The sequence below is a fragment of the Pelodiscus sinensis genome, chromosome 8, assembly GCF_052426305.1.
Source record: "Pelodiscus sinensis isolate ZL-2025 chromosome 8, ASM5242630v1, whole genome shotgun sequence".
NCBI classification, from domain to species: Eukaryota; Metazoa; Chordata; order Testudines; family Trionychidae; genus Pelodiscus; species Pelodiscus sinensis.
The window spans coordinates 53,236,460-53,264,313 of record NC_143059.1 but is presented as its reverse complement, the minus strand read 5'-3'; the positions used below and the strand labels follow the sequence as shown (position 1 = coordinate 53,264,313).

Sequence of the window (27,854 nt, the reverse complement as noted above, 5' to 3'; positions counted from 1 at the left end):
GTTGTCAGCTCGTTTGATGGTGTTTGAATCTGCATTTTTCTCTAGATTCTTAATGAAACTGTTAAGTAACAGCATTGATCCTTGCCATCCCCAACTTAATACTGCTCCCCACTTGCTCATCTTACTATTAGCCGTGACCATCTGTTCACCATTAGTCAGGCAACTTCTAATCCAAGCTATTTATCTAGTTGGTAATTCTCCATTTTTTAATGTGTTTATTCTATGGCACTAGATCGAATGCTTTGCTGAGATTCACATATACGAAAACCACAGTATTCCTGTTATTTACTAAAGGTCCAGATGCTCAGCTGGTATAAATGGATGTAGTTTCTACTGAAATCATTGGAGTTTATACTAATTGAGGAACTAGCCCTCAATTTGAAATACATATTACACAGCGACAGTGGGACAGTACAGTAAGACAATAGTTTGTAATTAAGATTTTACAAAACTTACCAGCTCAGTCCTGCATGTCACAGAGTCAGTGCCTTTGTTTTCGAGGGTTTTGGTGAAGATCATCACCATGGTAATGAAATCATGCATTGACATCCATTACAGTACAAGCAAAGGTCACTATCAGCCATGGTCCAGCAAAGTTTCTTTTTTAATGCATTTTCCCAAGTGAAAAGTTCAGCAGAGCCAACTCCCATCTGCTTTACTCTCAGGATGAGTCCAACTCTTGTTAATTCCCTGCATACATAAAAGAAAAGACACACACACATTTTAAAAACATTTTCACAAATCAGAGAGTTAAGTGCAAAGCTGAGACAGAAGAATGGGAAAAGATGTGACCAATTTTAGATGCAGTAGTTAATGAAACAAGGAGCTAAACACCAGCCTGTGAATTGTGCAGAATTACTACAGTAATCTTGCCTTGGCTACAGAGCACTTGAGGGCAATATTTACTTCAAATTCATGTTACTTACAAAAAAAAATGTCAGGTTACATTGAATCTTATTAGTTTGCTTTCTGTTTAACCACATAAGATTACTTAAGATTACTGGAAATTTCATGAGATGTATGGAGCATAAGATGCAAATAAAATAACACGGAGTAATATGTTTTAAAATGCATAAATATGTTAACAGTTCTTAAAATCCTTTTGGTTCTGATGTCTATGCTGAACTACAGACACTGTATGCCACCAGTGATCACATGCACTGAAAGGTAAAAGACACATAATTATCCACAAAACATTTTCGGATGCTATCAAAAATTGAATATAAAGTTCTTCCACCACAAAGTCTGGTGTGTTCTGCCCTTCAATAGTTTTTGTATTTGTTCTAAAAACTAAGAGCTCTAAGCTCCTCAGGTGGAAGGCACCATAGAAATGCAAAGTATTGTTAGTCCAGACATGTCCAAAGTCCAGCCCGCGGGCCAATTGCGGCCCATGTTCCGGTTTAATACGGCCCCCGCTTCCTCCCCCTCTCCTGGCTCCCCGGCGCTCTTTTGAACTGGCGCGCCCAGCGCGCCACTTCCGGCCGTGCCGCCGCCCATGGCCTCCGCGGTCCTAGAGCCTGCCCTGTAGGGCATGTCCGCAGCCCCGCTCCCCCGCTCGGCTGCGGGTTCGCCCTGTCCCACGGGCCGCCGTGAGGCCGGCGTGCCCTGCGCTCTCCGCCCGCCTCCGACCCCGCGGGCCCTCCGCCTTGGGGCTGAGAGTGCGGGGACGGCCCTCACGCATGTTCACTTCTTCAAATCTGGCCCTCTTTGAAAAAAGTTTGGACACCACCATGTTAGTCAGTAATTCCAGGGGTGTTGTAGCTACTTGAACTCCACTCTAACCAGAGTCAGCACTAGACATAAGCTTAGGGGCCTGAGTAACTCAAGGGACCCCCTATTACTGTATTAGTATGTATTGGGGAAGAGAAGAAAAATCCTGCTTAGGATGCCCAAAGGATTAGCAATTTTTGCGGAAAAGCATCCGTGCCAATCTAGACGCGCTTTTCCACAAAAAAGCCCCGATCGCCATTTTCGCGATCGGGGCTTTTTTGCGGAAAACAAATCTGAGCTGTCTACACTGGCCCTTTTGCACAAAAGCTTTGAGCAAAATGGACTTTTTCCTGAACGGGAGCAGAATAGTATTTCTGCAAGAAGCACTGATTCCTTACAGTAGGAAGTCAGTGCTTTTGCGGAAATTCAAGCGGCCAGTGTAAGCAGCTGGCAAGTTTTTCCGGAAAAGCGGCTGATTTTCCAGAAAAACTGGCCAGTCTAGACACAGCCATGGATTCATGGAACCATGCAAATCCTTCATGAAAAAAGGAATGCATTGCTGGAGTTGGCTGACTCCCTCTTCCATGCAGGGAGACAGGGAGCTCTCCATCCACAATACCCTTGGGCCACAATTTGGTACTCTGTTTTCACTCCGTTGTTAGTTTACTTTTTACTTTGGTCTTGGGAGTTTCCCGTGACTAAAAACTGAATAAGGGTTTCAAAATTAAGGCCCACAGTGTGCACTAAAATAACAAGTAAGGTTTCCATTGCCCTGAGCAGACCACCAAACATTCAACAACAGTAGCCCAGTCATTTCTCAGCCTCCAACAGTCTCTGTGGCAAATTTACTGCTGTTCTAAACCAGAGAGATCTGATTATAAAAATCAATGTTTTTCCTAAATAATTCCCCTAATCCTCTTTCACCATTTTTGTTGTATTGTGGTTAAAGCAACCAAGAATAATTCATATAAATGGTTTGAAAAACACAAAATTCATTAAAAATAAATTGCTAAATGAACAAACAATATTTGAGAGTACGCTGCTAAGCATTAAAACTCATTATCGACTGATATTGATTAGCTTTTCAGATTGTAAATCGTATTTTCTTGTTTATTTGGATTAGAGTTTGTGGTGGGTGTTTGTGCGATTGTTCAGTTAAAGGCTAACTGGCTATTAAAAAACTTTTTAAATACCTACTATTGTTTTGTGAGAACAAGGTTCATCCAGAGTGCAAAACTGGGAGGGAGGGGGAAGAATCAATACATTTTCTTATGATTTACCATTCAAAAGGGCCAATGGTAGAGCCTCGAGATTCTCATGTTAGATCTGTCAACTTAATGTACAATTTACTGGTAGCATCCACATAAATTTGTCACCAACCCAATGACCCAGGTGCAAACTGCCAAAGCTCAAAGTAAAGAATTTCAGACAATCAAAATTACACATAATTAACCTAAACCAAACCACATACTTATAATATAATGGTCTGGATTTGTGCAAATAGAGTACAATGTAAAAAGGCAGCGTGAGTAGAGGGCCAGAAATCAACCACATCATACTTCAGTTTCAAGAGGATTGTGTTAATGTGAAGTAGGAACCTTTTAGTTCATGCCCACAGTATCCACACAAGGGAGTTACAGTGCAGCACTTTGGTGCACACTGTTCTTGGCACCTTCCATAGCTAGAATTGCCAGGCAAAGCAATTATAGGGCAGCAAAAAGCCACAGTCTGCACAACTGTTACACGGCAGCACACTGTATAGAACTTCATGACAACAGCTGGGATAGAACTCAAGTATTCCTATAAATGCACACTCTCCCAGCGCTTGAGCTAAAGAAGAACCTGCCTAACCTATATGCAATATAGGGCCTATGACCCATACCTTTGCATTTCTGAATCTTTCCGGTAGCAGGGAAACCACAGCTCCATTAACCAGAACATCTCAGGCTATGTCTATGCTATGGAGGTATCCTGGAAAAACTCCACCACAGCCAGGGAACATGTCTGCTCTTCCGACTTTTTTTGTGGACGAGCAGACGCGTTCTTTCAGAAGTCCTATAAACCTCATTTCATAAGGAAAAAGGGCTCTTGCGAAAGAGGAGGTTTTTTTTAAAATTTGTCCTGTCTACACTGGCCAAAGTCTCTTCTGAAAAAACAATTGGAAAAAACAATCAGAAACAAGCAGAGCGCAATTTGTGTACCTTTTTCTGAAAAAGAATTGTAGTGTAGACATAGCCTCAGTGACTTACATCTCTATAGTACAGCATTTTAGTACTGCATTGTTCTAGGCTCTGTGTAGACTGTCTGCCTTGAAGAGATAACCATCTAAAAATATGGGACCAACAGATGAAGACAAACAAATAGATGTGTGGGAAGGAGGACAAAGTGACATTGAAACAATTGTATTTGGTATATAAACAGCACTCCCCTCTGCTTAGCCACAGTCAAGTGTTTTGTAGCAGGCTCCCAAAGGCTCACCAAAGCATTTTGTCAACCAAATCCATATAGCAAACAATCAGAACACAGCCTGCTTTGTTGCAGTGATGGGAACGAAATGTTGGGGGTCCAAACAGAGAGGAAACTCCTACGGTTTGCAAGTATTTTTGTTAGGAAGACTCATACACAAGTAATGGCTGCCTTATGTGATTACTGTCTTTAATAACCATGAAAAATGCAAATCCTTCCTAGGCTTTCTACTGTGGCTCTGTGAGAAAAAGGCCACTTTCTTAAAGAAAACTACTTTCCAATAGTCACTTAAACTTTCTGCAAACACATGAGAAATACAAAATGCCAATGTCAATGCTATTTTTTCACAGGCTTATAACATTTCTGGAGTATGTAGTGTAATGCCACACTTGCAGCTATTTTCAGTCTACAGGAGGGGAATCAGGTTTAAAATTATCATTACTACTTCTGGTATCCCAGCATTACCTTTGCTTATGGAAACAAAAAGGAAACTTAAGAGACCCTAACTGGAACAGCTGTGGTTCTGCTGATTCATCTCTGCTCCCTGGCGATTCCCCCTGGAAATCCCCACTAGCTTCTTGGGCATGAGGCAGAGAAGCAGCTGTCCCATAAATGTCCAACTATCCATCAGATAAGGAGTTAATGCTGCTCAATGCAGACTTTGCTGCTAGATGCCTTCTGTGCTGAGCCAGTAACCTTACAGAAACCAATGCTTCAACATCAACCCAGTAAATGAAAGGCGCTGAGCTCACAATAATTTGTGCTTTGGACCATCCCAGCAATCCAGACATGCTGAGCCAGAGGCCACCCAGAACACTAAGGCTACGTCTACACTGGCCCCTTTTCCGAAAGGGGCATGCTAATTTTCCAGGTCGTAATAGGGAAATCCGCGGGGGATTTAAATATCCCCCACGGCATTTAAATAAAAATGTCTGCCGCTTTTTTCTGGCTTGTAGAAAAGCCGGAAAAGAGCGTCTACACTGGCCCCGATCCTCCGGAAAAAAGCCCTTTTCCGGAGGATCTCTTATTCCTACTTCAAAGTAGGAAGATTAGCATGCCCCTTTCGGAAAAGGGGCCAGTGTAGACGTAGCCTAGGCCTTCACATATAACCAGTAAGCTTAAGGTCCTTGATACAACAACCTCATAAAGACCTATTCCTTGACATCAAACCAGCAATCTAAATGTAATCTCGGTAACCTCTAGTTACTATCACTTCAGGCCTGTGAAGCTGGAAGTACTCATCCAGTGATATTAGAAGAGCCTGTCTCTTGACATCAGACTAACAAGCTACAAGTGCAGATCCAATGACCACACAGGGGTCTTTACTTTCACTCAGGCCTCTAAAGTGAAAGGGGCTGAGCCAGGAATTTGACAAAGATACACACCTTGGCTTCAGACCAGAAAGCTAGCAGTGTTAGAAAGATTGCTTCCGGAAGCCTGTCTCTTGATATCATCCCAATATGCTAAAGCTGCTGAGCTCAATGAGGCCTTAGCTTGACATCAAAGTCCAGAAAACTTGAGCTCTTGGCCAGTGCGCTCCGAGAAGCCTATGCTTTGGCATCCATACTACAAGGTAGACTACTAGACTACTGAGCCAATGACTTCCCCTGACATATAACCAATTAGCTAAAGTCACTCCCTCAGAGATTCCTCCATCTTGACATAAGTCTAGCCAGCTAAAGGAGATGAGTCAATGATACCACAAAGGCCTGTGCAGTGACAGCAGACCAGCAAACTAGTACTGTTCAGTCAGGGCACGTCTACACAGCAGGGCTAAACTCGAAATAAGCTACGCAACTTGAGCTACGGCAACTGCATAGCTTAAGTCGAAATAGCTTATTTCGAATTTGGGCACATCTACACAGCACTTATTTCGAAATAGAGCACTTTTCCTCCGACTTCCCTTACTCCTCTTACAATGAGGTTTACAGAAGTTGGAGTAAGAAGCCTATTATTTCGAATTTATTTACCCCAAGTGACATCAGCTGCCTGCCCTTGAGAAAGAACAAGTAAACTAGGGAGGCTAATCCTGAGAAAGAGCTGTGCCATCAGACCAGCATGGTAAAGTGGCTGAGTTAATGACCTCACAGAGGCCTGAGCCTTGATATTGGGGATGCTTAATAAGGTAGCTTGGCACTAAATCAGCAAGAGAGTTGCTAGGAGGACACTGAAGTAAAAGGGAGCATGTGAGAGCCACAGCCCCCTGCCTCCACTGTCACAAGAAAGAGAGCTCTCTTTCCTCTCTTCTTTCGGGTGTGGAGGTAGGGAAAGATGTGCAGTACTCCACCAGAGTTCCTCCTCTGCCTGTCTCTTCCATGGCTGGTGAAATGAGGACTCCCTGAGGCCACGTCTACACTGCCATTTTTTTGAGACAGAAGATATGCACATCGCACTCATTTGCATATCTTCTGCCGATCCTTTTTGCGGAAGAGGTTTTGCCACTAAAAATCCCCCGTGTAGAGGGGGCTATTTGTCGGGAAAAAACCCTTTTATGCAAGATCCTGTAAACTTCATTTTTGGAGGCATAAGGGATCTTGCACAAAAGGGTTTTTTTCTGACAAATGCCCTGTCTACACAGGGATTTTTAGCGGCAAAACCTCTTCCGCAAAAAAGAACAGCAGAAGATATGCAAATGAGAGTGTGATTTGCATATCTTCTGCCGCAAAAAAACAGCAGTGTAGATGTAGCCTGAGTGGGAGAATCTGAAGTGGGAGCAGCAGGAGCTGGGCCTCGCTAAGAGTTTATAGGACCCCACGCCTTCCTGTCAGTAAGTCGAACAGCACCAGCACCTAATTGGAAAAGAGGGGAATCCCATCTTGGATAACTATCTACCCCCCTTTCTTCTGCAGGAAGATCTGTGTTCCTTCTGATTACCCTCCCTCCCCCCGCCCCTCAGGGGGGCCGAGAGGGAGAAGGAGAGACAGTTGGTACCAGCTCTCCAATGGTACTTAACCACATGACATTAACAACAATGCTGACTTAATAACCACTAAAATTGCTGTGCTCTCTCCAAATCTGATCTGATTTAACCATGGTCCATGGCTGCTACTGCACAGCCATAGAGGGCTCAGCCAATACCACAGCTCTAGTAGAGTTTTGCAAAGTAGCCAGCCCTCCATTTAGATGTTGTCTCCCTCTGCTAGACTTCCCTACCTCTCAGATCACCAGGATATCAGTGGGTTGGACGTCCAAAAACCCTATCCATTCTGTGACTCCATACATCCCTTGTACTTAAGAGGACAGTCCCTGGGAAACTTCTAGGGAGAGGATCCAGCTCAGAGAACTGATTTAACTCTTTAACTGCTAATCTCTATGGTGCTGTTACCATTCTGCAGGCATAGAGAAGACAGAATAGTTAAAGCCGAGGGCTTGGAACTGTCATAATTGCTTTTTGTCTTAGTTTTGCCACAAACTTCCTGGGTCACCAGCAGCGCTCCATGTAAGCTATGCACTTGTGTGACCACATTTGTGTGTATCTGTTTCCTCCAACTATAAAAAGGTGATAACTGTACTTTCCCCAGGGTGTCATGTGATTGAATTCATTGTATTTCTAATTTGCTTTGAGATCATCAGATGGAAAGTATTCTACAAGTGCAAAGTATTATTGTTATTTATTATAAGTCAGTGGAAAGTTAGGATATATAATGCCCCGAGAACTCACAGCATTCAAACAGTTAAGTGAAGCTCTGTATTAATAAGGCATGATTTCTCCATGAATAAATGTCTTTCCCTAAGGTAATGATTAATGCTTCTGCAACAAACTTCTATGCACACCCAGAACTGCACTACCCAGGAGGCAGCAACAGTGACAAGTTCAGGCAAAAGGACTTGTCCTTGGTTGGACATACTGTGGTATACACTGTTTTGCATGCCCCCCAGGGCATCTTGGTCTGACCGTAAGTAATGATTTCACAATGTGGCAACAGTATAATAATAGTAAGCTCTCTACGAGCAAAAAAGTGAAGCCATGGGGTCTTTTAAACTGGGTTTTAACATCATCGGCTCTCCAGTGCTGCTCCCCCTGTTTGTCCACTCATGGGTGGTCTATTTTCAGCTCTGACTGCTTTGTTTTAACTACCGCTTGATAAGTGATTCTTCAAAACCCTCTCCACTGAGAGAAAAGTCAGATTTTCTACTGAAATGTAATCTTTGGCTTCCTGTCCTACCTCACAACATGCCTGAGGCATGGTGTGACCTGAGTACAGCCATGCCCTGTCATGCCCTATTGATGCAAACCAATGATACAAGAAACAGCAAATGTTCCTCTGGTTTTCTACCTTCTTATTATTACCATTGCTCTTTATGAAGGAAGTTAGTGCATATATTTGTATACCAAATTGACTAAAATCTCACTGGACTAGTTGATCTCATTAGTTTTCCACCATCTTGGACCGAGTCTGAAATAGATCTGGAAAAAAAGGCCTCCTGCACTTTTGAGTCCAGCCACACACCAGAACCTCAGTGATCCAGAGATCCAAAGAGGAAAACCCCATTCCACCCAACTTTGAAATTCAAATAGAATCAGATGCAAGGAGCAAAACCCAGCCCTGAACTAAGCAGGCACAACTCCATTGGCTTCAATGAATTTCCATCCAGTTACAGCACAGCTAGATTTTCCACAGCATTTCCACAACTTTGGCCTAGCACTGTTAGCCGATAACACCTACATCTGTAATACTCATTTGGGGCCCTACAATCAGTTCTCAGAGGGTACACAGATTTAATCAGACCTTTTCTTACTCTTTCTGTTCCCAGGTAAGACAGCAGAGGAAGTGCACAGTCCCCACCAGTTGATATACAGGATGTGGCATGATAGTGCTGAGCAAATGAACCAAAGAAGGTTACAAGATCCAAGCAGCTACGTAGCAGGAAGAGGAAAGCTGTACATAGAAGACAGACACTTTTTTTACCTCTTAGCAACCAGGAGGAAGAGAGAGTAAGCAGCACGGACTGGAGATAAAGGCAGTCACTATAATCAGAGTGCATCCTGATGCTACACTACAATGCTAATAGTAGTAGTAGCAGTAGTAGTATCCCATTAGTATGTCAAGACTGTGACTTAACAGCATCAAGGTATGGTAGACACAAGGTTAGGGAGGTTGACTACAATTCCAGAGGTTGTAGATTTGAGTTTCACTGTGGACTTGATATCTCACACTGACTAGCTGCTTCCAGCTGCAGGAGTGTCTTGTCCATAGGTTAGGGAAATCAAAGGTGTCTGGAAATGAAGCTGCGTCACTCCTATCTGTACCATTGGCTATGAAAACTCAGATGCCTTAAGCCATGTCAGCCTGATGAGCCATCTCTGGCTTAGAGAATACTTTAATGACATAATATCACATTACCAAGAGCACAATGTGATTTCACCCTGAGATTCCATTCCAGTAGACCTTCAAGGCTGAGCAGATTACTCAAATGGAAAGACATTTAAAAATACTGTTTGCATTTTTGCTGCATATTTACTTTTCATGCTTCACCCAGCTTGGACAATCCTCTTGCAACCGCACAGTGCTATTGTGTCTGGGTTTCTTCATGCTACAAAAAGTTTAGATCTCAGAACTGCAATAACCATTGAAATTTACAAAATAACTAAGCCAATTCCGGTCACATCAGTTCTATGTAAAATATTGGTGCAGATATACTAGCTTGGGAAGGTAAAAATAAGACCCCAAACTATAGGCCAGTTCAAGTCCTTTTTCCCCAGGGCTGGCTTTATTAGCACGAAGATTCAAAGATAAGAACAAAGTTTCAGAACACCTGGTAACAATCCCCATGGTCTTTCCAGCTTTCAGTAAACTGGGAGAAAAGAATCACACCTTTACCTGTAGATAACCACAGCAACAACAGTTTGTTTGCTTTGTTATTCCCATCTGAGATCACCCATGTGATAGGCTCTTATAAGCCATTATGTAGAATCATAGGACTGGAAGCCACCTTGAGACAGCGGCGGATTTAGGGCAGGGCGAACGGGGCGGCTGACCCGGGCCCCACGCTTCCCAAGGCTCCACGCATGCGCCATGGCGCCATGGTGCATACGCTGTGTCAAAGGAGGGGCCCCACGAAATTTCGCTGCCTGGGGCCACGCGGCGCTGCCCTGGTCCCTGTGGCACTCTCAGCCGCCCCTGCCTTGAGAAGTCATCTTGTCCACTCCCCTGCACTCATGGCAGAACTAAGGATTATCTAGACCATCCCTGACAGGTGTTTGTCTATCCTGCTCTTAAAAATTTCCAGTGATGGAGATTCCAGCAGCTCCCTATGTAATTTATTCCACTGCCTAATCACCCTGGCAGTAAGGAAGTTTTGCCTAATGTCCAACCTAAACCTGCCATACATACTAGGATTTATGGAATATTTGTATTCCTAATCTCAATCTTATAATGTAGGTCTACATTATATTCCTCCCCATCAACCATCTGACTGAAGACTATTGAAAATCACTGGTCCTGTAGCCACACCTACGACTATATTGCAGACATGGTTATCTCTATTATTAGTACTATCTCTATCAACAGTACTAAGTCCATGGAAATTAGAACCATAAAGCATATAATTTTTCCTCATATTTACTGCTTGTTGCTGTAAACCGATCATAAATTTCTCTTATTACTGTCAAATTAATTAAGGAACAAATACATTATTTTTATGTCATCGGACAAAGCAGAACCTCTTCATGATTCAAAAAATTATTTCCTCTACCTACAATTTACTGTGCCTTTTTCATAGGTCATTTCTTTGCTCCACGATCTCCGCACTAGGCACAGGAAAGTGGCCGGCTAGGGCAGGAGAGCTGCCAGCCTGGCCACCCAGGAGCAGGTGTGCAAGAGAATCAAGGGGGTCCACTGAGACCCCCGACCCTGAGCCCTGAGCTTACAATGGCTGTCCTGGGTCAAACCAAAGGTCGATCTAGCCCAGTAGCCTGTCTGCCGACAGCAGCCAACCCTAGGGACCCTGGAGGGGATGGACCGAAGACAGTGACCAAGCCATTTGTCTCGTGCCATCCCTCTCCAGCCTTCCACAAACCTTGGGCAGGGACACCACTCCTACCCCCTGGCTAATACCACTCCATGGACCCAACCTCCATGACTTGATCTCACTTCCCTTTAAACTCTGTTCTAGTTCTAGCCTTCACAGCCTCCTGCAGCAAGGAGTTCCACAGGTTGACTCTTTGCTTTGTGAAGAACAATTTTCTGTTACTAGTTTGAAGCCTGCTACCCATTCCTTTCCTTTGGTGTCCTCTAGTCCTTCTTTATAGGAACTAATGAAGAACTTTTCTGTATGCACCCTCTCCACCCAACTCCTGCTTTTAGAGACCTCTATCCTGTCCCCCCTCCATCTCCTCTTTTCTAAGCTGAAAAGTCCCAGTCTCTTTGGCCTCTCTTCATATGGGACCTGTTCCCAACCCCTCATCACTGTAGTTGCCCTCCCCTTTCCCAGCCTCTCTCTTCCCCTCTCCCACCTCCTTTTCCCAGTCTCCCCCAGTTTTGTTCAATAAAGACATTCCATTTTGGAAGACACGTTATCTTTATTTTGTACATCAAGAAGAGGGGCTAGGGAAGGGTAAGTGGAAGGAGGTGAGGGAGGAATGGGGCACAAGCCCCCGATGGGGAGGACTGGGCTGGCTCTGCGGGCTTCTGGGGGTGGAAGCTCTCCTGCAGCCCCCCAATTGCCCCCTCTCCCCAGATGGCAGCCTGCGGCAAGTGCAGCCGGTCTGATGGCTGAGTGGTGTGATGTGCCTAGTGTGGGTAGTCCGGGCAATCCAAGCCAGGACTGCTTTGCAAGCGGGGCACCCCTGAGAACTGTCTGTCCGGGGTGGGGGTCGGGACCCTGTAAGCACAGCCCTCGGCTAGCCTGAGACAGCAGCTCCACGCTCTAAGTCCTCCTCTGATGCCCTGCCGGCACTGCTTCTGGCCATCCTTAAGCCCGGTTCAGGGTCCACTTAATGTGGACATGCTAGTTCGAATTAGCAAAACGCTAATTCGAACTAGTTTTTTAGTCTGGATCCATTAGTTCGAATTAACGTTGTAATGTAGATGTACCCGCCGAGCCTCACAGAGGGTGCCACACCCTCACACACACACACAAGCCCTCAGAGCCTCATGAAGTGCATGTGCTTCTCCAACAGCAATATAAAGGACCTGTGGCTTCAGCTGCCACTGCTGCCACAGTAGCAGTGACAGTAGCTGGAAGACTCAGGCCTCTGGGAATCACCAGGCCCAAAGGCAACTGCCTATTTGCCTCCCATATTGGTGGGCCTGTTTGGGGTACAGCAGAAACTCTGGGCTGGGGAAGGGGTTAGGGTGCAGAGGAAGTATGAACTCTGGTCTGGGGGTGTGGACTCCAGGTGGAGTCAGAAATGTGGGGTTCAGGGAAAAAGGGTTCCAGGTTGGGTCAGGGAGTTAGGTTGTGGGGGTTAGGGGCTCTGGCTGGAGGCGAGGCCAGAGAGGAGGACAATTTGGATACAGGAAGGAGCTCGGGGCTGGGTCAGGGGGTTGAGGTGGGAGTTGGTTTGGGCTCCAGGATGTAGTTTGGGTGAAGGAGATGAATAGAGTTTGGGGCAGAGAGTTAGGGTAAGGAGTCCCGATTACACTTACTGCAGCTCCCAGACACAGGTGCTAGATCCCTAGGGCCCCTAGGTGCATGGTGGGCATCCAGGAAGACTCCATGCATTGTCCTTGCACCTGCAGGCACCACCCCGCAGCTCCCATTGGTCATGGTTCCCAGCCTGTGGGTGCTGCGGGGGTGGTGCCAGATGGCAAGAGAGCAGCTCACAGAGCCTCACTGGCCACCCTTGTATCTAGGGGCCACAGGGACTGGCTGGTGGCCACTTACAGGCTGTTTCAATTTTTTGACCAGGGAAGGAGGGAGTCTGCCTTAGCCCCCCCAGTCCCTCACTTCGCCACCTACCAGACTTTTAACATCAACTGGAGTCACCAGGTCCCTTTTTGACCAGACATTCCAGTTGAAAACCAGACACCTAGCAGCCCCACCTCCATGGAAGTTTTGGGTATGCAACGAATGATGCTCCAAACCCTAAATTCAGCAGTGGAAATACTAGGTAAAATATTATAATTGATTCAAAGTTGCATCTCCTTCATCAACCATAATGAAAAATATAGAAAAGAGCCTTAGCCATGGAGATGTGTTAAGCTGTAACATATTTCAGCTATTAAGCCATGCCTGAAGGAAGTATGACCAGTAATTAATATGACTTCTCCATATATCATGCTCTCTTCCATACTCTTTACCCTGAAGAATGTGGTCAAGTGTGTTTGCTTTATCAGCAAACACAGATTTCAAACTCTCTGGGAACAGTGATCCTCTGTACAGAACAAATTCAAAAATTACTCAGCTGCAAATTATCTCTCAGTAGAGTTAAGAGTCTAATACAGGGGAGGGGAACCTAAGAACCGGGGACTGGATGTGGCCACCAGCTTGCCTGGATCTGGCCCCCGAGGCTCAGAGCTGTTCCCCAGCACTGAGGACCTGTGCTAGCACTCCAGTCCCCCACTGCCTCCCTGCAGGGCTGAAGCAAACAAAAACTACTAGCCTGGGCCCCCCCTAGTCTCTGGTGTGCATGGGGAATGTGGGTAGTGTCCTTCTTCTCAATTGGGAGCCATGCCAATGAGGATTTGGTTTTTTTGCTTTTCACTTGTGTGAGACTCCCGAATGATTTTTTTCTGAGAGTCAGTGGCCCCCGACCCAAAAAAGGTTCCCCAGCCCTGGTCTAACAGAAAATCCATTTATAAGAAGAAGATACAGAAAATCAAGAAATAGATCCTTAATTTGCATTTTCATAGCTCTCTAAAACCGTAAAATTTGCTAGATCTTGGAATATAGATTGCATTTCTGCATTGATTTTTTAAATCATTCTGTTGCTAAAAATGTTAGTGAAAATTCTGTGTCCAGCATACCTGAAGTGATTGAACTAAGCTTCAATTTTTTGAATGAAATGTTCTCACTGTAATGTTCCTTTGATTACAGTCAGAGTAAAATCAATACAGGCATCTGTTTTGCTTTGCAAAACATATAACAATGTATGTTAAAAGGAAAGGAAAGAGCCAGTTATTTTCATTCCCAAATCAAATCTCTTTGTTGATACAGGTTAAACCTCTCTAGTCCGGCATCCTTGAACCTAACCAGTGCCGAACAAGAGAGTTTGCCGAACCACCAAAGGTCAATATTATCTAGCAGCATTCCGAACACTTCCACTGCTTGCTGGGCTCTTAGTAGATATTTAGAGCTAAATTACAGCTAAGTAATAGCGCAGAATGCTGAGAGGCAGGACTGGTGTCTGTAAACAAACTTTATGTGACAGCAGGCAATGGCCACACAGATAAGTGGACATTCAGCTCACTAAGTTCATTCCAGACCACATATCTTGCCGGACCAGAGAATGCCAGACTAGAGAGGTTCAACTTGTAATAAGAATTGCCATTCACTCCTTAGTCTGTCACAAGCTTTGTGAAATTTCAGAACTTTGTGAAATGTGATGGAATAGAAATACTTGGATCCAGAATTTGCTCTCTGTGTAACTCTTGAGTTAACTCCACTGAAATCAATAGAAATACTCCAAAGGTACAGTATGTAACCAAGAACAAATCTGGCCATTTATGAAAAGCTTCCACATCACCATACTACAAAAATGTGACAAAATACCTCTTTATATCCAATTTCAATGCTATTCAGACTATAACTCAAATATCTGTTTCAATAAACAAGGGTAGGTGAAGCCAATTCTCCAAGCTAAGTTCATCTTTTGGCAGTTACTACGAGAGACAGCTGAAAAGGCAACATTTTCCTTGTCTCAGAGCAAGAAAAGTCAGTAAGTACAGTCCAGCTGTTGCAAATAACACAAGTAAAGTTATGGAAAAATGAATAGAAAGGAACAAGTAATTTTACATCAGTGGCTCTCAAAGAGAAAAAGCAGTGAACGAGATATCACTGTGGAAAATGAAAGCCTCACATCCACCTAGCAGAAGATTGCAAACTTGAACAACATGTATGTGAACAATTACTCAGTTCGCAAATGTTATTTGACAAATTTTAGACGATTTACAAGTTTCATTACCCATACCAATCACTGTAGGTGAGATTCTAAACTCATACTCTGACTGGCAATGGACCCTCCTGTCTGCACAAAAATGCCTTTCCCTGTGCACAAATTATAGTCTCTGCATGGAATAATACTACTTCTGAGTATGGCACTGTAGATTCAGAATCTTGCAGGCCAAACACCCGGCCCCAAAATGTCCAGCAGCTCCAGCTTTATAACTGGAATTTCGAAGGGTAGTCAGGATTAGCTTCCCCTAGTATAGAGGCAGTTTCTGAAGAGTGCTTTATACATAGTGCTCTTTTAGAATTTGGCCGGTATCTTGAAGACTTCAGTCTCTCTTTGCTTTTATAGCCAGATTCTGATATCTTTATCCATGTTCATTAGTGCGTTACTCAGTAAGTGATTCAACTGAAGTCAGCGGGACCTGTTATAGGGGGACTTTTCTTTTTACATCACAAATAAGGGTGTCAGAATCAGGTACATACTCTTCAAAGTCTGTATAAAAAGTTGCCATCAGAGCTATGTAGCTTCAAAATATATAAAGCATGCATAAGCAAAGACAGAGCTGTGCAACAGAGAAAAAAATCCTAATTCCAAATCATCCCACCATAGATTTAAAACAAAAATTAGAAATCAACCAGCATTCTCACATGAATCCAAATTGCTCCAGAAAATTTATATGGGACAGGAAATATATACTGAAAGAAAGAATTAATGCTATAAATAGTCTATAATATTTCTGCCCTATCAGGATTGACTATCCATGTGATAACAACCATACATCCATAGAAAACTGGAGAACTGACTAAATGTTCATAGAAAAATATTCTGATAAGAATGGAGATATTAAAGGCTACAGTTCAAATTGATCCTTGCTTTGTGTAATCTGAAATTATAGAGTTCCATATTCACTTTAAAGTTTACTACTTTTTTTTACAGTTTGGAAAACCCTGTATATTAAAAGATTATAATCATTATTTGATATTTGGTGTCATTTCCTCACTCTTTCAGGAAATAATTTAACTTCTATAGTAGAGAAAATAGGGCCTCGAGTCTGTATATTTTGTCCCCTTTCTAGAGTAATATAGGTCTATTTCTGACAATCTGCAAAATAATTGATGACTATTGTTTTCATTTAGCAAGAGAAAATCTACACCCCACAATAAAACATCTCTGCCACTGTTTGAGGGCAAGAAGAGTATTTTACATCACACAGGATAAATTATATCACTATTAGGCTATGTCCGCACTACTGGCTAAATCAACAAGGCTGTGATCAATACAGCAGTTTCAATTTAGTGGGTCTGTTGAAAACACACGAAGTTGTTGGTAGAGCGTTCCCCCAATAACACCTGCATTCCACCTCCCTGAGTGAAAGAAGCTATGTTGATCGGAGAGCATCTTCTGTCAATGTAGGATGGCATAGACACTGCTGTACGTCAACCTCAGTTACATAACATGTAACTGAACCAGCATAATTTAAATCGACATACAGAGTTAGTATTAGTGTTAGAGTCTCTTTCTGTAAAAAAGCTGTAATACTTATCCACCTCAAAAAGGCAAGGCTTGATTAATATTTGGAAAATACAGGAAAACTGACTCAAATTCAATGGGAGTCTGACTGACTTCCAAGGGCTTTGGATCAGGCCTCCAGAAAACCTTGGATAAAAGATGAAAGGTAATGGGCAAAGATAAAGGATTGTTATAAATCTTTTCCTAACCCCAGTTCCAACTCTCTTCTACACACTTTTTTACTTCATTTTACTCCACAAGTTACTATGTGTGGGTATGTCTACACTACCACCCTAGTTCGAACTAGGGTGGTAATGTAGGCAACCGGAGTTGCAAATGAAGCCCGTGATTTGAATTTCCCAGGCTTCATTTGCATAAAGCGGGCACTGCCATTTTTAAATGTCTGCTAGTGCGGACTCCGTGCCGCGTGTAGTCGCGCGGCACGGAGTCCACACTAGCGGACATTTAAAAATGGCGGCGCCTGGCTTTATGCAAATGAAGCCCGGGAAATTCAAATCCCGGGCTTCATTTGCAACTCCGGTTGCCTACATTACCACCCTAGTTCGAACTAGGGTGGTAGTGTAGACATACCCTGTTTGATCAATTATCTGAATCTGTTTAAAAGGAAAAGCACAATATTAAGAAAAAGGTAAAGTTCAAAAAAATAGAGAGACCTATTATACCCAAATCTAGGATTTAGTTGTAAAATGTATAGTAGGGTAACCATAATCCTACTCCCATTTAGTTTCAGTTCAGTATGTAGCTCATTGCAAAGAAACAAGACACCACTGCTTTCAATGATAAGAGATAACACTACTTTCCACAGCATTTCTCTTCAACTTAACCTTTATTGTAGATCATGTAGAACAGTGATTCACCCTCACCATATAATGAAGGGAACTGATAGAACTCAGGTACCTGTCAAGTGTTGCAAAAGATTTCAGTAAATAAAAAGTGCCACTTTAATTGTGTAGAGAGGAACAATTTATCATGAGAATATAATTTTATCTTCACTTAATGGTTTAGCCATTAAAAAAATTGGGACTATAAAATTCCTCAGTTTTCCTGCCAGTGGCTTTTTGCCATGGCTACCAGATAAAGATACACTTTCATCACAATTAATAAGTAAAAGACTTGCCTGGATCTGACACTTAAACTACATATATAATAAAGGGGGAAGTAATAAATGGCTAGGTTTCAGAAGACCGAAGCTCTGCATATTTGATTGGCTCTATGACCCACATGATCTCGACATTTACTTTTAACATCTTAATGCAGGAAAGAGGTTGTCAAAGAAACTAGTATTACTCAAGTGAAGATGTTAATTGCCAGTTACAGGATAGTTCTAGATTAAGCTGTTGTCCTCTACAGCTATATAATTAATATAGACAGCTCTAGAAGAGCCAAAGTTTTATTATTACAGTTCTGCAAGAACACCATCGCAGGAGCTCCACTATAAATAGGACACATGGCAGCTTTCAGTCATTAGAAATGGCCACATGCAACCCCACGTCTGAGGTTTTGTTTACACTGTAGGGTTTTTGCACAAGAAGCTTTTTGCAGAAGAGATCTTCTCTGAAAACGTCTTGAGCAAAAGCGTGTCCACACCTCAAAAGTGCATCTCAAAAGCGATGTGCTTTTGCGCAAGAGAGCGTCCACACTGCATGGATGCTCGTGCGCAAGAAAGTTCTGATGGCCATTCTATGAATGGCCATCAGAGCACCTGTGCTTTTTCTGATAGGCTCTTTTTGCGCAAAAACCCTGTAGTGTAGACATAGCCTGAGTTCCATGACTAACCCTAACTCCCAAGTACAACAATTTATTATGCTACTCACAATCACACATAAATAACTAAAGCAAGTAGATATGGATCTGAAACAAGTCCCCAAACCCCTGCACTTAGGATGAGTAGGTATCAAAATGCAAACTGATTCTGCCTTCAAACTTTGCAAACAGCCCTGATCTTTATAATGAGACAAACACAAAACCTTAAATCCAAACATTCTCAAAGATTGAGAGACTTTGAAATCCAAACACAGACCCAAATCTGAGTGTTTTGGTTGGAGTCCATCTCTAAGTACAGATTTAAACTGAAAGCATTAACAGCAAATAAAGGAAAATGACACACCAGCTGAGTCAGTGAAAAACAACATCAGTTTATTGTCCCCTTGCTCTTAAGGAACAGGAGTGGCAGGGGAAAGACTCCCTTACAAACAAATGGCGGAAAGGAATAGAGAGAAATGACAGGAGAGGGTCAGAGGTGGTTAGGCCCATCATCTCAGTAGCTATTCCTTCTCAGACTAAGGACATGGTATTGGCAGTGGTTTTGTCTTTTCCTTCTTGGCAACTGAAAGGGGAAAAAAGAGCAAAATTAGTAATTGCAAGTAACAAATACCAACTGATGGGTAAGAACCAAGCAAACTAGAAAAATGTTGGTCTGTTCAAAGGTGGCACTTATGGGCTTGCTAATTGGCTAGATCATGATTTGCTGTGTGATACTGACACCCAGAAATAGTGAAAGGAGACAAGAACAAACCCATTTGTGGCTTTGATAAGAGGTCTTGAATTCACTTGGTCACCTTTCCAGCTGCACAAAACATCTTGTGTGAAACCATAATAATAGGAAAAAAGGGATCACTCACATCTTAAGCCACTGAGAGATCTCAATGTAAAGGACAGTTATGAAAAATGACTGTAATAAGGCACCTTCTTATTGAACAGACCTTTATTGAGAGTCTGAGTTATTTACTTTGGTGACAAAAACAAGATTTTACCACGTTTTACTCCAATTAACACTTCAGAGCAAACAACTATGAGAGAGTGAGAAACTTCTCTTCCAAGGGCATCATCTACAGCAGTGTTTCTCAAAGTGGTCCACAAAACTACTTTGAGAGACATGTTAACTGGCCACGCCAGTTTGTTTACTTACCAGCGCCACAGCCACAGAGCTTCCCAGCTCCCATTGGTTCCATTTTGCCATTTGCAGTGCTGGTAAGTAAACAAACCAACGTGGCCAATTAGCAGGTTTATCAAATTGGTTTCACAAACCATACAGAATTGTTCCAGCTGCAGACTCTTAATTACAGAAGATACTGTGCAAGCCCAGAAGAATCCAGCTTGACTTTAACTCCCCATCTGGTAAATAGAAAAACATTTTCCCCATAAACAGAATAAACTTGATATGGAGTCATTGAGAAACAAAGAAACATGGAATTCAGTCATACTATTTTTATAGAACCACTTTTCAAAGCATTACTTTGGGGGAATTCTGCATCACTGCACAATGCAGAATTTTACATAAATTAATGGTTTTTGGGGCAGAATTTCCTTTCTCCCACAGAAATGGGCTACTGTACTGCTGGCCAACACTAGGGACTGCTAGATCTAGACTTAGCAGAGCCCAATTTGCACATGGAAGACAAGTCAGGGGCAGGGGGAGAGAGCTAGAGAGTTCCTGGCAGCTACAGTTCCCCACATGCCCAGAGGAAAGGAGAGAGTGGTGCACAGGTAACTCCATGCAAGCCTGGGATGGAGCATTAGGCTGTATTCCTGAGCTCTCAGGGATAAGGATTAGGTATCTGAGCTAGGGAGGGAGTCACTGCTAGGCTCTGGAGGTAAGGGGGACACATGTATCTGAGCAAGGGGACCCCTGCAGCAGGGTGTGGGAGGACAGAGGGAGTACCGGTATCTGGGCAAGGAGGGCTCCCAGAGCTGGACTCTGGGGAGAAGGAGGTGTGAGTGAGTGTATGGCCCCCCAGCTGGGCTCGGGGGGGGGGGGGTACATGTCTGGGTTGCCATAGAGATTTCTTTAACTCTCTAGAGCTGGGGGTTAGGGGTGGTTGGATTATTACCGTCCAATTTCCTTACAGGTATTTTGAAATGAATTACCAAAATACTTGAAACCGGTGTAATTATGTCATGTTATTTTGACAAAAATTGTACAATTTTAAAATATTGTTTGTAGCATTTAATTTTTGGAACAGAATTCCCCCAGAGGAAGAGCACAGACATACTTCAAATATTACTTAAATCCATCTCAGTGCCTACCTTTGTGAACTGATGTCCATTTACTTACAGCCAGGCAATACAGTTTCAAAGGCAGAGCATTCTTGGTAAGCTCAAGACTTGCTTGCTCAGAGTTTTTGCTGATTTATAGGAAGAAGTTTGGTATGCGGAAAGCTTGAGCTGCAAAACTGTACCTCAGGATGAAAGTGTCCTAACCTGTCCCGTGAAAGGCTGTATTCTCTGGTAGTGCAGGTGAATTCCTATAGTACTTAAGCCACCCAGTCTCTTGCTGATGATCATCACTGACACTTTGACACTGTTTTAGGGAACAATGTCAGCAAACCAGATTTTTTGGTTTTCTAAGGCCAGGTCTACACTTACCCAAAGATCGACATTCCGGAGATCAAGCTTCTGAGGTTCAGTTTAGTGGGTCTAGTAAGAACCCACTTAATCAACCGCTGATAGAATCTCATTGACCCCAGTACTCCACAGGGTTGCGAGGAATAAGGGAAGTCAATGGGAGAGTTTCTCCCGTTGATCACCCGCAAGAGGGATACCCCAGAAATTCAGCTTAACATATGTCAACTCCAGCTATGCTATTCTTGTAGCTGGAGTTGTGTATCTTAAGTTGACTTTCTCCCCCAGTGTAGACTTGGCCTTAAGGCTGAACCTGGATAGGCAGAGCAACCTGCAGAGAAGTGGAAGTGGGTATGATACAGGGAAACAACTGAGCTTTCTGCATTATGATGTATGAGCTGTTATTGAGTTGCTTGAAGACATTAGGCTCTCCTGGCATTGTTGATTTACTGACAAGGAGACATTATGATAGTAGAGTCTGGTGTGAAGCCTAGAAAAATGGTCAGTCAGGAAAGTTCTAAAAATCAAATTCATAGACTCATAGACTTTAAGGTCAGAAGGGACCATTATGATCATCTAGTCTGACCCCCTGCACAGTGCAGGCCACAGAATCTCACCCACCCCTCTTAGAATAATCCTCTCACCTATGTCTCAGATATTGAAGCCTTCCAATACTTTGAAGGCCCCAACATGCAGAGAGTCCTTCAGCTGTGATCTGTGCCCAATGCTACAGAGGAAGGCGAAAAACCTCCAGGGCCTCTGCCAATCTACCCTGGAGGAAAATTCCTTCCTGACCCCAAATATGGCGATCAGCTAAACCCTGAGCATGTGGGCAAGACTCACCAGCCAGACACCCAGAAAGTTCCCTATAGCAACTCCTATCATCCCTCCATTGACCTATTTCCAACTGGAAATGAATGGTCAATTAGTTACCAAGATCATGTTATTTCATCCAACCATCCCCTTATCATAGAATCAGAACTGGAAGAGACCTCAGAAGGTCGTCAAGTCCAGCCCTCCGCTCTAGGCAGGACCAATCCCATCTAAATCAACCCGGCCAGGGCTTTGTCAAGCCGAGACTTAAACACCTCTAGGGATGGAGACTCCACTACTTCCCTAGGTAACCCATTCCAGTGCTTCACTACCCTCCTAGTAAAATAGTTTTTCCTAATATCCAATCTGGACCTCTCCCACCACAACTTGAGACCATTGCTCCTTGTTCTGCCATCTGTCACTACTGAGAACAGCCTCTCTCCATCCTCTTTGGAACCTCCCTTCAGGAAGTTGAAGGCTGCTATCAAGTCCCCCCTCACTCTTCGCTTCTGCAGACTAAACAGACCCAAGTCCCTCAGCCTCTCCTCGTAGGTCATATGCTCCAGACCCCTAATCATTTTGGTTGCCCTCCGCTGGACCCTCTCCAATGCGTCCGCATCCTTTTTGTAGTGGGGGGCCCAGAACTGGACACAGTACTCCAGATGTGGCCTCACCAAAGCCGAATAAAGGGGAATAATGACATCTCTGGATCTGCTGGCAATGTTCCTCTTAATGCATCCTAATATGCCATTAGCCTTCTTGGCTACAAGGGCACACTGTTGACTCATATCTAGCTTCTCATCCACTGTAACCCCCAGGTCCTTTTCTGCAGAACTACTACTTAACTGGTTGGTCCCCAGCCTGTAACTATGCTTGGGATTCTTCCGTCCCAAGTGCAGGACTCTACACTTGTCTTTGTTGAATCTCATGAGATTTCTAGTGGCCCAATCCTCCAATTTGTCTAAGTCACTCTGGACCCTATCTCTGCCCTTAAGCGTATCTACCTCTCCCCCTAGCTTAGTGTCATCTGCAAACTTGCTGAGGGTGCAATCTATCCCCTCATCCAGGTCATTAATAAAGATATTGAACAAAACCGGTCCTAGAACCGAACCTTGGGGCACTCCACTAGAAACCGACCGCCATCCTGACATCGAACCGTTGATCACTACCCGCTGGGCCCGGCCTTCTAGCCATCTTTCTATCCATCTTACTGTCCATTTATCCAATCCGCATTCCCTTAACTTGCTGGCAAGAATATTGTGGGAGACCGTATCAAAAGCCTTGCTAAAGTCAAGGTATATAACATCCACTGACTTTCCCATGTCCACTGAGCCAGTTACCTCATCATAGAAGCTAATCAGATTGGTCAAGCACGACTTGCCCTTTGTGAATCCATGCTGACTATTCCTGATCACTTTCCTCTCATTCAAGTGTCTCAAAATGGATTCCTTTAGGATCCCTTCCATGATTTTTCCAGGAACCGAGGTAAGACTGACCGGCCTATAGTTCCCTGGATCGTCCTTCTTCCCTTTTTTGAAGATGGGTACTACATTTGCCTTTTTCCAATCATCCGGGATTTCGCCCGATCTCCACGACTTTTCAAAGATAATGGCCAAAGGCTCCTCAATGACATTTGCCAACTCCTTCAGTACCCTTGGGTGCATTAAGTCTGGACCCATGGATTTGTGTACGTTTAGTTTTTCTAAATAGTTCCTAACCTGTTCTTTACCCACCAAGGGCTGTCCATCTTCTTCCCATCTTGCGTCGCTTAGCACAGGAGTCCAGGAGCCGACCTTGTCCGTGAATACAGAGGCAAAGAAAGCATTGAGTACTTCAGCTTTCCCCACATCCTCTGTCACTAGGTTACCTCCTTCATCCATTAGGGACTGCACACCCTCTCTGATCACCTTCTTTTTGTTGACATGCCTGTAGAAACCTTTCTTGTTATCCTTCACATCCTTAGCCAGTCGCAACTCCATTTGCGCTTTCGCCTTCCTGATAACCCCCCGGCATTCTCGAACTATACATTTAAGCTCCTCCCTAGTCATTTGTCCAAGTTTCCACTTTCTGTAAGCTTCCTTTTTGTGCTTAAGTACACCAAGGATTTCCCCTGTAAGCCAATCCGGTCTCCTACCAGGTTTGCCTCTCTTGCTACGTGTCGGGATGGTTTCTTTCTGTGCCTTCAATAAGGCTTCTTTAAAATACTGCCAGCTGTCCTGAACTCCTTTCCCCTTCATGTTAACATCCCAGGGGATTCTTTCCATCAGATCTCTGAGGGAGTCAAAATCTGCTTTTTTGAAGTCCAAGGTGTGTATTTTACTACTCTCTTTCCTTCCTTTGGTCAGGATCCTGAAATCTACCATCTCATGATCACTGCTTCCCAGGTTGTCACCCACCTCTATGTCCCCTATTAGTTCCTCCCTGTTTGTGAGGAGAAGGTCAAGCTGTGCACGGCCCCTGGTCGGATCCTTCAGCACTTGTACCAAGAAGTTATCCCCAACATTCTCCAAAAACTTCCTGGATTGCCTGTGTACTGCCGTATTGGTTTCCCAACAGATGTCAGGGTGATTAAAGTCCCCCATGAGAACCAGGGCCTGCGATCTGGAAGCTTCGCTCAGTTGTTTGAAGAAAGCCTCATCTACCTCATCCACCTGGTTCGGTGGCCTGTAGCAGACACCAACCACAACATCACTGCTGTTTGCTCCTTTAAACCTGACCCATAGACTTTCAACAAGTTTTTCTCCCTCTTTATACTGGAGTTCAGAGCAATCATAGTGCTCTCTTACATATAGTGCAACTCCTCCTCCTTTTCTCCCCTGCCTATTCTTCCTGAACAATCTATACCCTTCCATGACAGCGCTCCAGTCATGCGAGTCATCCCACTCAATTGCTCAAATGAACCTAAGTACACTGAAGGATATGGGTTTCTCAAACCCAGTGACTTCTGAAGTATGTCGCCTAGGCACAACGAGCATGCAAAGCCTATTAGTATATATTCCATTATAGATCCCACCATTATCCTTATAGTCCGTAGGGCTGGAGACAGTTCAAAAATCCTAATTGCCACTGCCATAATTTGTGTTACTGGGGCATCTAAAATGGGCAGTGATCTCAGTGACACTTTCCACTGCTGAGGTGCTAGCTGAGAGCTTTCCATTACAGTGCTGGTTGAAAAGCCTCAGAAAACACGCACATATAGAAAGAGCCACCCCCTTACAAAACCCGGGTGTTAAGCTACATATCCACTCAAGGAAAATATTTGAAGAACACGGCTGCCTAAAATGACTCTGTGCTGAAAGAAATTAAGGATGGAAGAAAATGATGTAGTTATTCATTTGAAGCGAGCCAGATAAAGTGTCACTCAGTTGAACTAATATGCCATTATAAATCTTGATTAAAGGTCAAAGGCATCAATTACAATAATATACACATCTTTGTTCCAATACCCCACAGCTGGCCCAGGACAGCTGGGTCTTATGTCCACCATAGTAGTGGAGTGCTGGAGATTTTTCTGTTTTTTGTTTTTTCTTGGAACATATTGTGAAAAGTAGCTATAGCTGTTATGAGTACATTTCAGTAATTTTAGAGGGCTGTTTGTGTGTTAACATCTCCCTGGCTGCATCAGGTTCTGTAGCTGAAGGTAGCTGAAGTATCCTGATGAGATATTTGAGTGAAGCTAACACATCTGTTGGTATGTTTGTTTTGCCTACTGGCTCAAAATAACCAGTGCTGCAAAGTGTTATACAATGGAGGCTTTCTTTGCAAATTGAAAAAAAGAGGGGCTTGCTTTTTAAAATACTATTCTAGTTTCTTTACACTAGATAGATTCTCTGTGCTTATGGCTTTTGAGTACATTACACTGACTGACCAAGGGCCCTTGTAATGAAACAGGCCTTACACAAGATTACAATGGATGTTATTCCATGCACATAGTCTCAAAGAACTCACTGATCCTATGCACCTGAGCCAATACAGAATCAATTGGTTAAGAAATACAATGGAACCTCAGAGTTACAAACACCTTGGCTACGTCTACACTGGCCCCTAATTCCGGAAAAGTCATGCAAAGCAGGTAAGTCAGAATAGGGAAATCCGCGGGGATTTAAATATCCTCCGCGGATTTAAATAAACATGTCCGCCGCTTTTTTTCCGGCTTGGGGAAAAGACGGAAAAAAGCGTCTAGACTGGCGTGATCCTCCGGAATAAAGCCCTTTTCCGGAGGATCTCTTATTCCTACTTTCAAGAATTGCATGACTTTCAAGTAGGAATAAGAGATCCTCCGGAAAAGGGCTTTATTCCGGAGGATCGCGCCAGTCTAGACGCTTTTTTCCTGCTTTTCCCCAAGCCGGGAAAAAAGCGGCGGACATGTTTATTTAAATACGCGGGGGATATTTAAATCCCCCGCGGATTTCCCTATTCTGACTTACCTGCTTTGCATGACTTTTCCGGAATTAGGGGCCAGTGTAGACGTAGCCCTTGGCAAAGAAGATTTTTTATAACTCTGAAATGTTGGTAACTTTGAACAAAAGGTTATGTATGGTTGCTCTTTCAACAGTTTACAACTGAACATTGACTTAAAACAGCTTTGAAACTCTAGTATGCAGAAATGCTGCTTTAAGCCTTCTTAATTTAAATGAAACAAACACAGAGACATGTTCCTTATCTTGTCAAATCTTTTTTTTAACTTTTCCCTTTTTTTGTTTTTTGCATATGGTTCCAAATGAGGTGTGTGGTTGACAGATCAGTTCATAATTCTGATGTTCATAACTCCAAGGTTCTATTGTGGTCATTACCAGTTAGGTTGATCTGATTGTCATGTCTGCACAGATATTCCCTTCCGTATTGTGATAAGGAATATAACTGGAGTGACAAAGACACTCAATCAAGCTGACTCCATTTCATCTCACACTTGCAAATGGCATGCCACTCAATACTCTCCAGCCTGCTGGATACAGATTTTGGTACATCTTATATAAATCTCCTTAATGAGTGAGAAGCCAAACTTCTGTGAGTTGCCTGAGCTAGTTTGAATTTGGCAGACTGAACAGCAAACTTGTGTAGCCCTGCAGCCTTTACATTTCTTGTTTTTCTCAATTTCATTAAACATGTAACAATCTGTTACCAGAGATGGTTCCTATATGTGGAAGCTGCAGAGGGGCCAGTTTTGATCGTTTTAGTGTCGATACAGAAATGCAGAGAGAGGGGAGGGAACTCTCCCCTCCTGTTCTTCACAATTAATCAGTGCAAAGAGATGACTGGTTGGAGCCACTATGCTGAATTAAGGAAGCTTTGGAGGGAAGTGCTCAAGCAGTTTCCTTTAGCTATTGCCAACTCCATTACAATGCTCAGATCTACATTTGGAACATGAGTGTATCCATCAGAGCTGATGGCAACTTTGTGAAGCTTCAACAGGAATGGGAAGTAAGGGAGGGAGCGGATGAAAAGACAGGAAATCTGTGTAGTATATGACCCATCATCTGAGTTATGTGGACAGACTGGATACAGATGCCTTCATAACTCAAGATCAAATGAGCAGGACAACATTACTTATATCTTCAGAAGTTTCTCAGGTCTTTGGATAATGAGGAAAATCTAAGGGCCAAAAGTAATCCCACTGATTTAAGTAAGACCACTTGAGAAGTAAGGTACTGCAGTAATCATCAAGAGTGAGACTGCGAGTGAGACTGGCAGAATTTAACTTGTTTTAATGAGACTCACAAAGTAAGAGAGTACCCTCTATAAGTAAAAATGGCAGAATCTGTCTCTTCAGGAGTGGTTTAATTTTGTGATGAGTGATAGCAGCTGCTGCTTCAGCCTGTTCAGCTTTTCTTGCATACAGTTTTTCTCTTTGAAGAAGAAGTCAAAACAGCATCCTGCCATGACTTTGACTCAAAGTCAAGTAGCACCTACAGACCTTGCTTTCTGAAAACCATTCTGG

At 43.4% G+C, this 27,854-nt stretch overlaps 1 protein-coding gene across 5 annotated transcripts in view; it reads right to left on the bottom strand.

The window, feature by feature from the left end:
* FAM53B (family with sequence similarity 53 member B) overlaps positions 1 to 27,854 on the bottom strand; it is a 153,260-nt gene that overhangs the window by 105,788 nt on the left and 19,618 nt on the right. For all 5 annotated transcript variants that reach the window (XM_075935296.2, XM_075935295.2, XM_089780186.1 and 2 more), the window contains one exon: positions 457 to 690. In XM_075935296.2, the coding sequence (XP_075791411.1) occupies positions 457 to 549 (93 nt within the window). In that variant the 5' untranslated portion in view covers positions 550 to 690. The remainder of the gene's footprint in view (positions 1 to 456; positions 691 to 27,854) is intronic.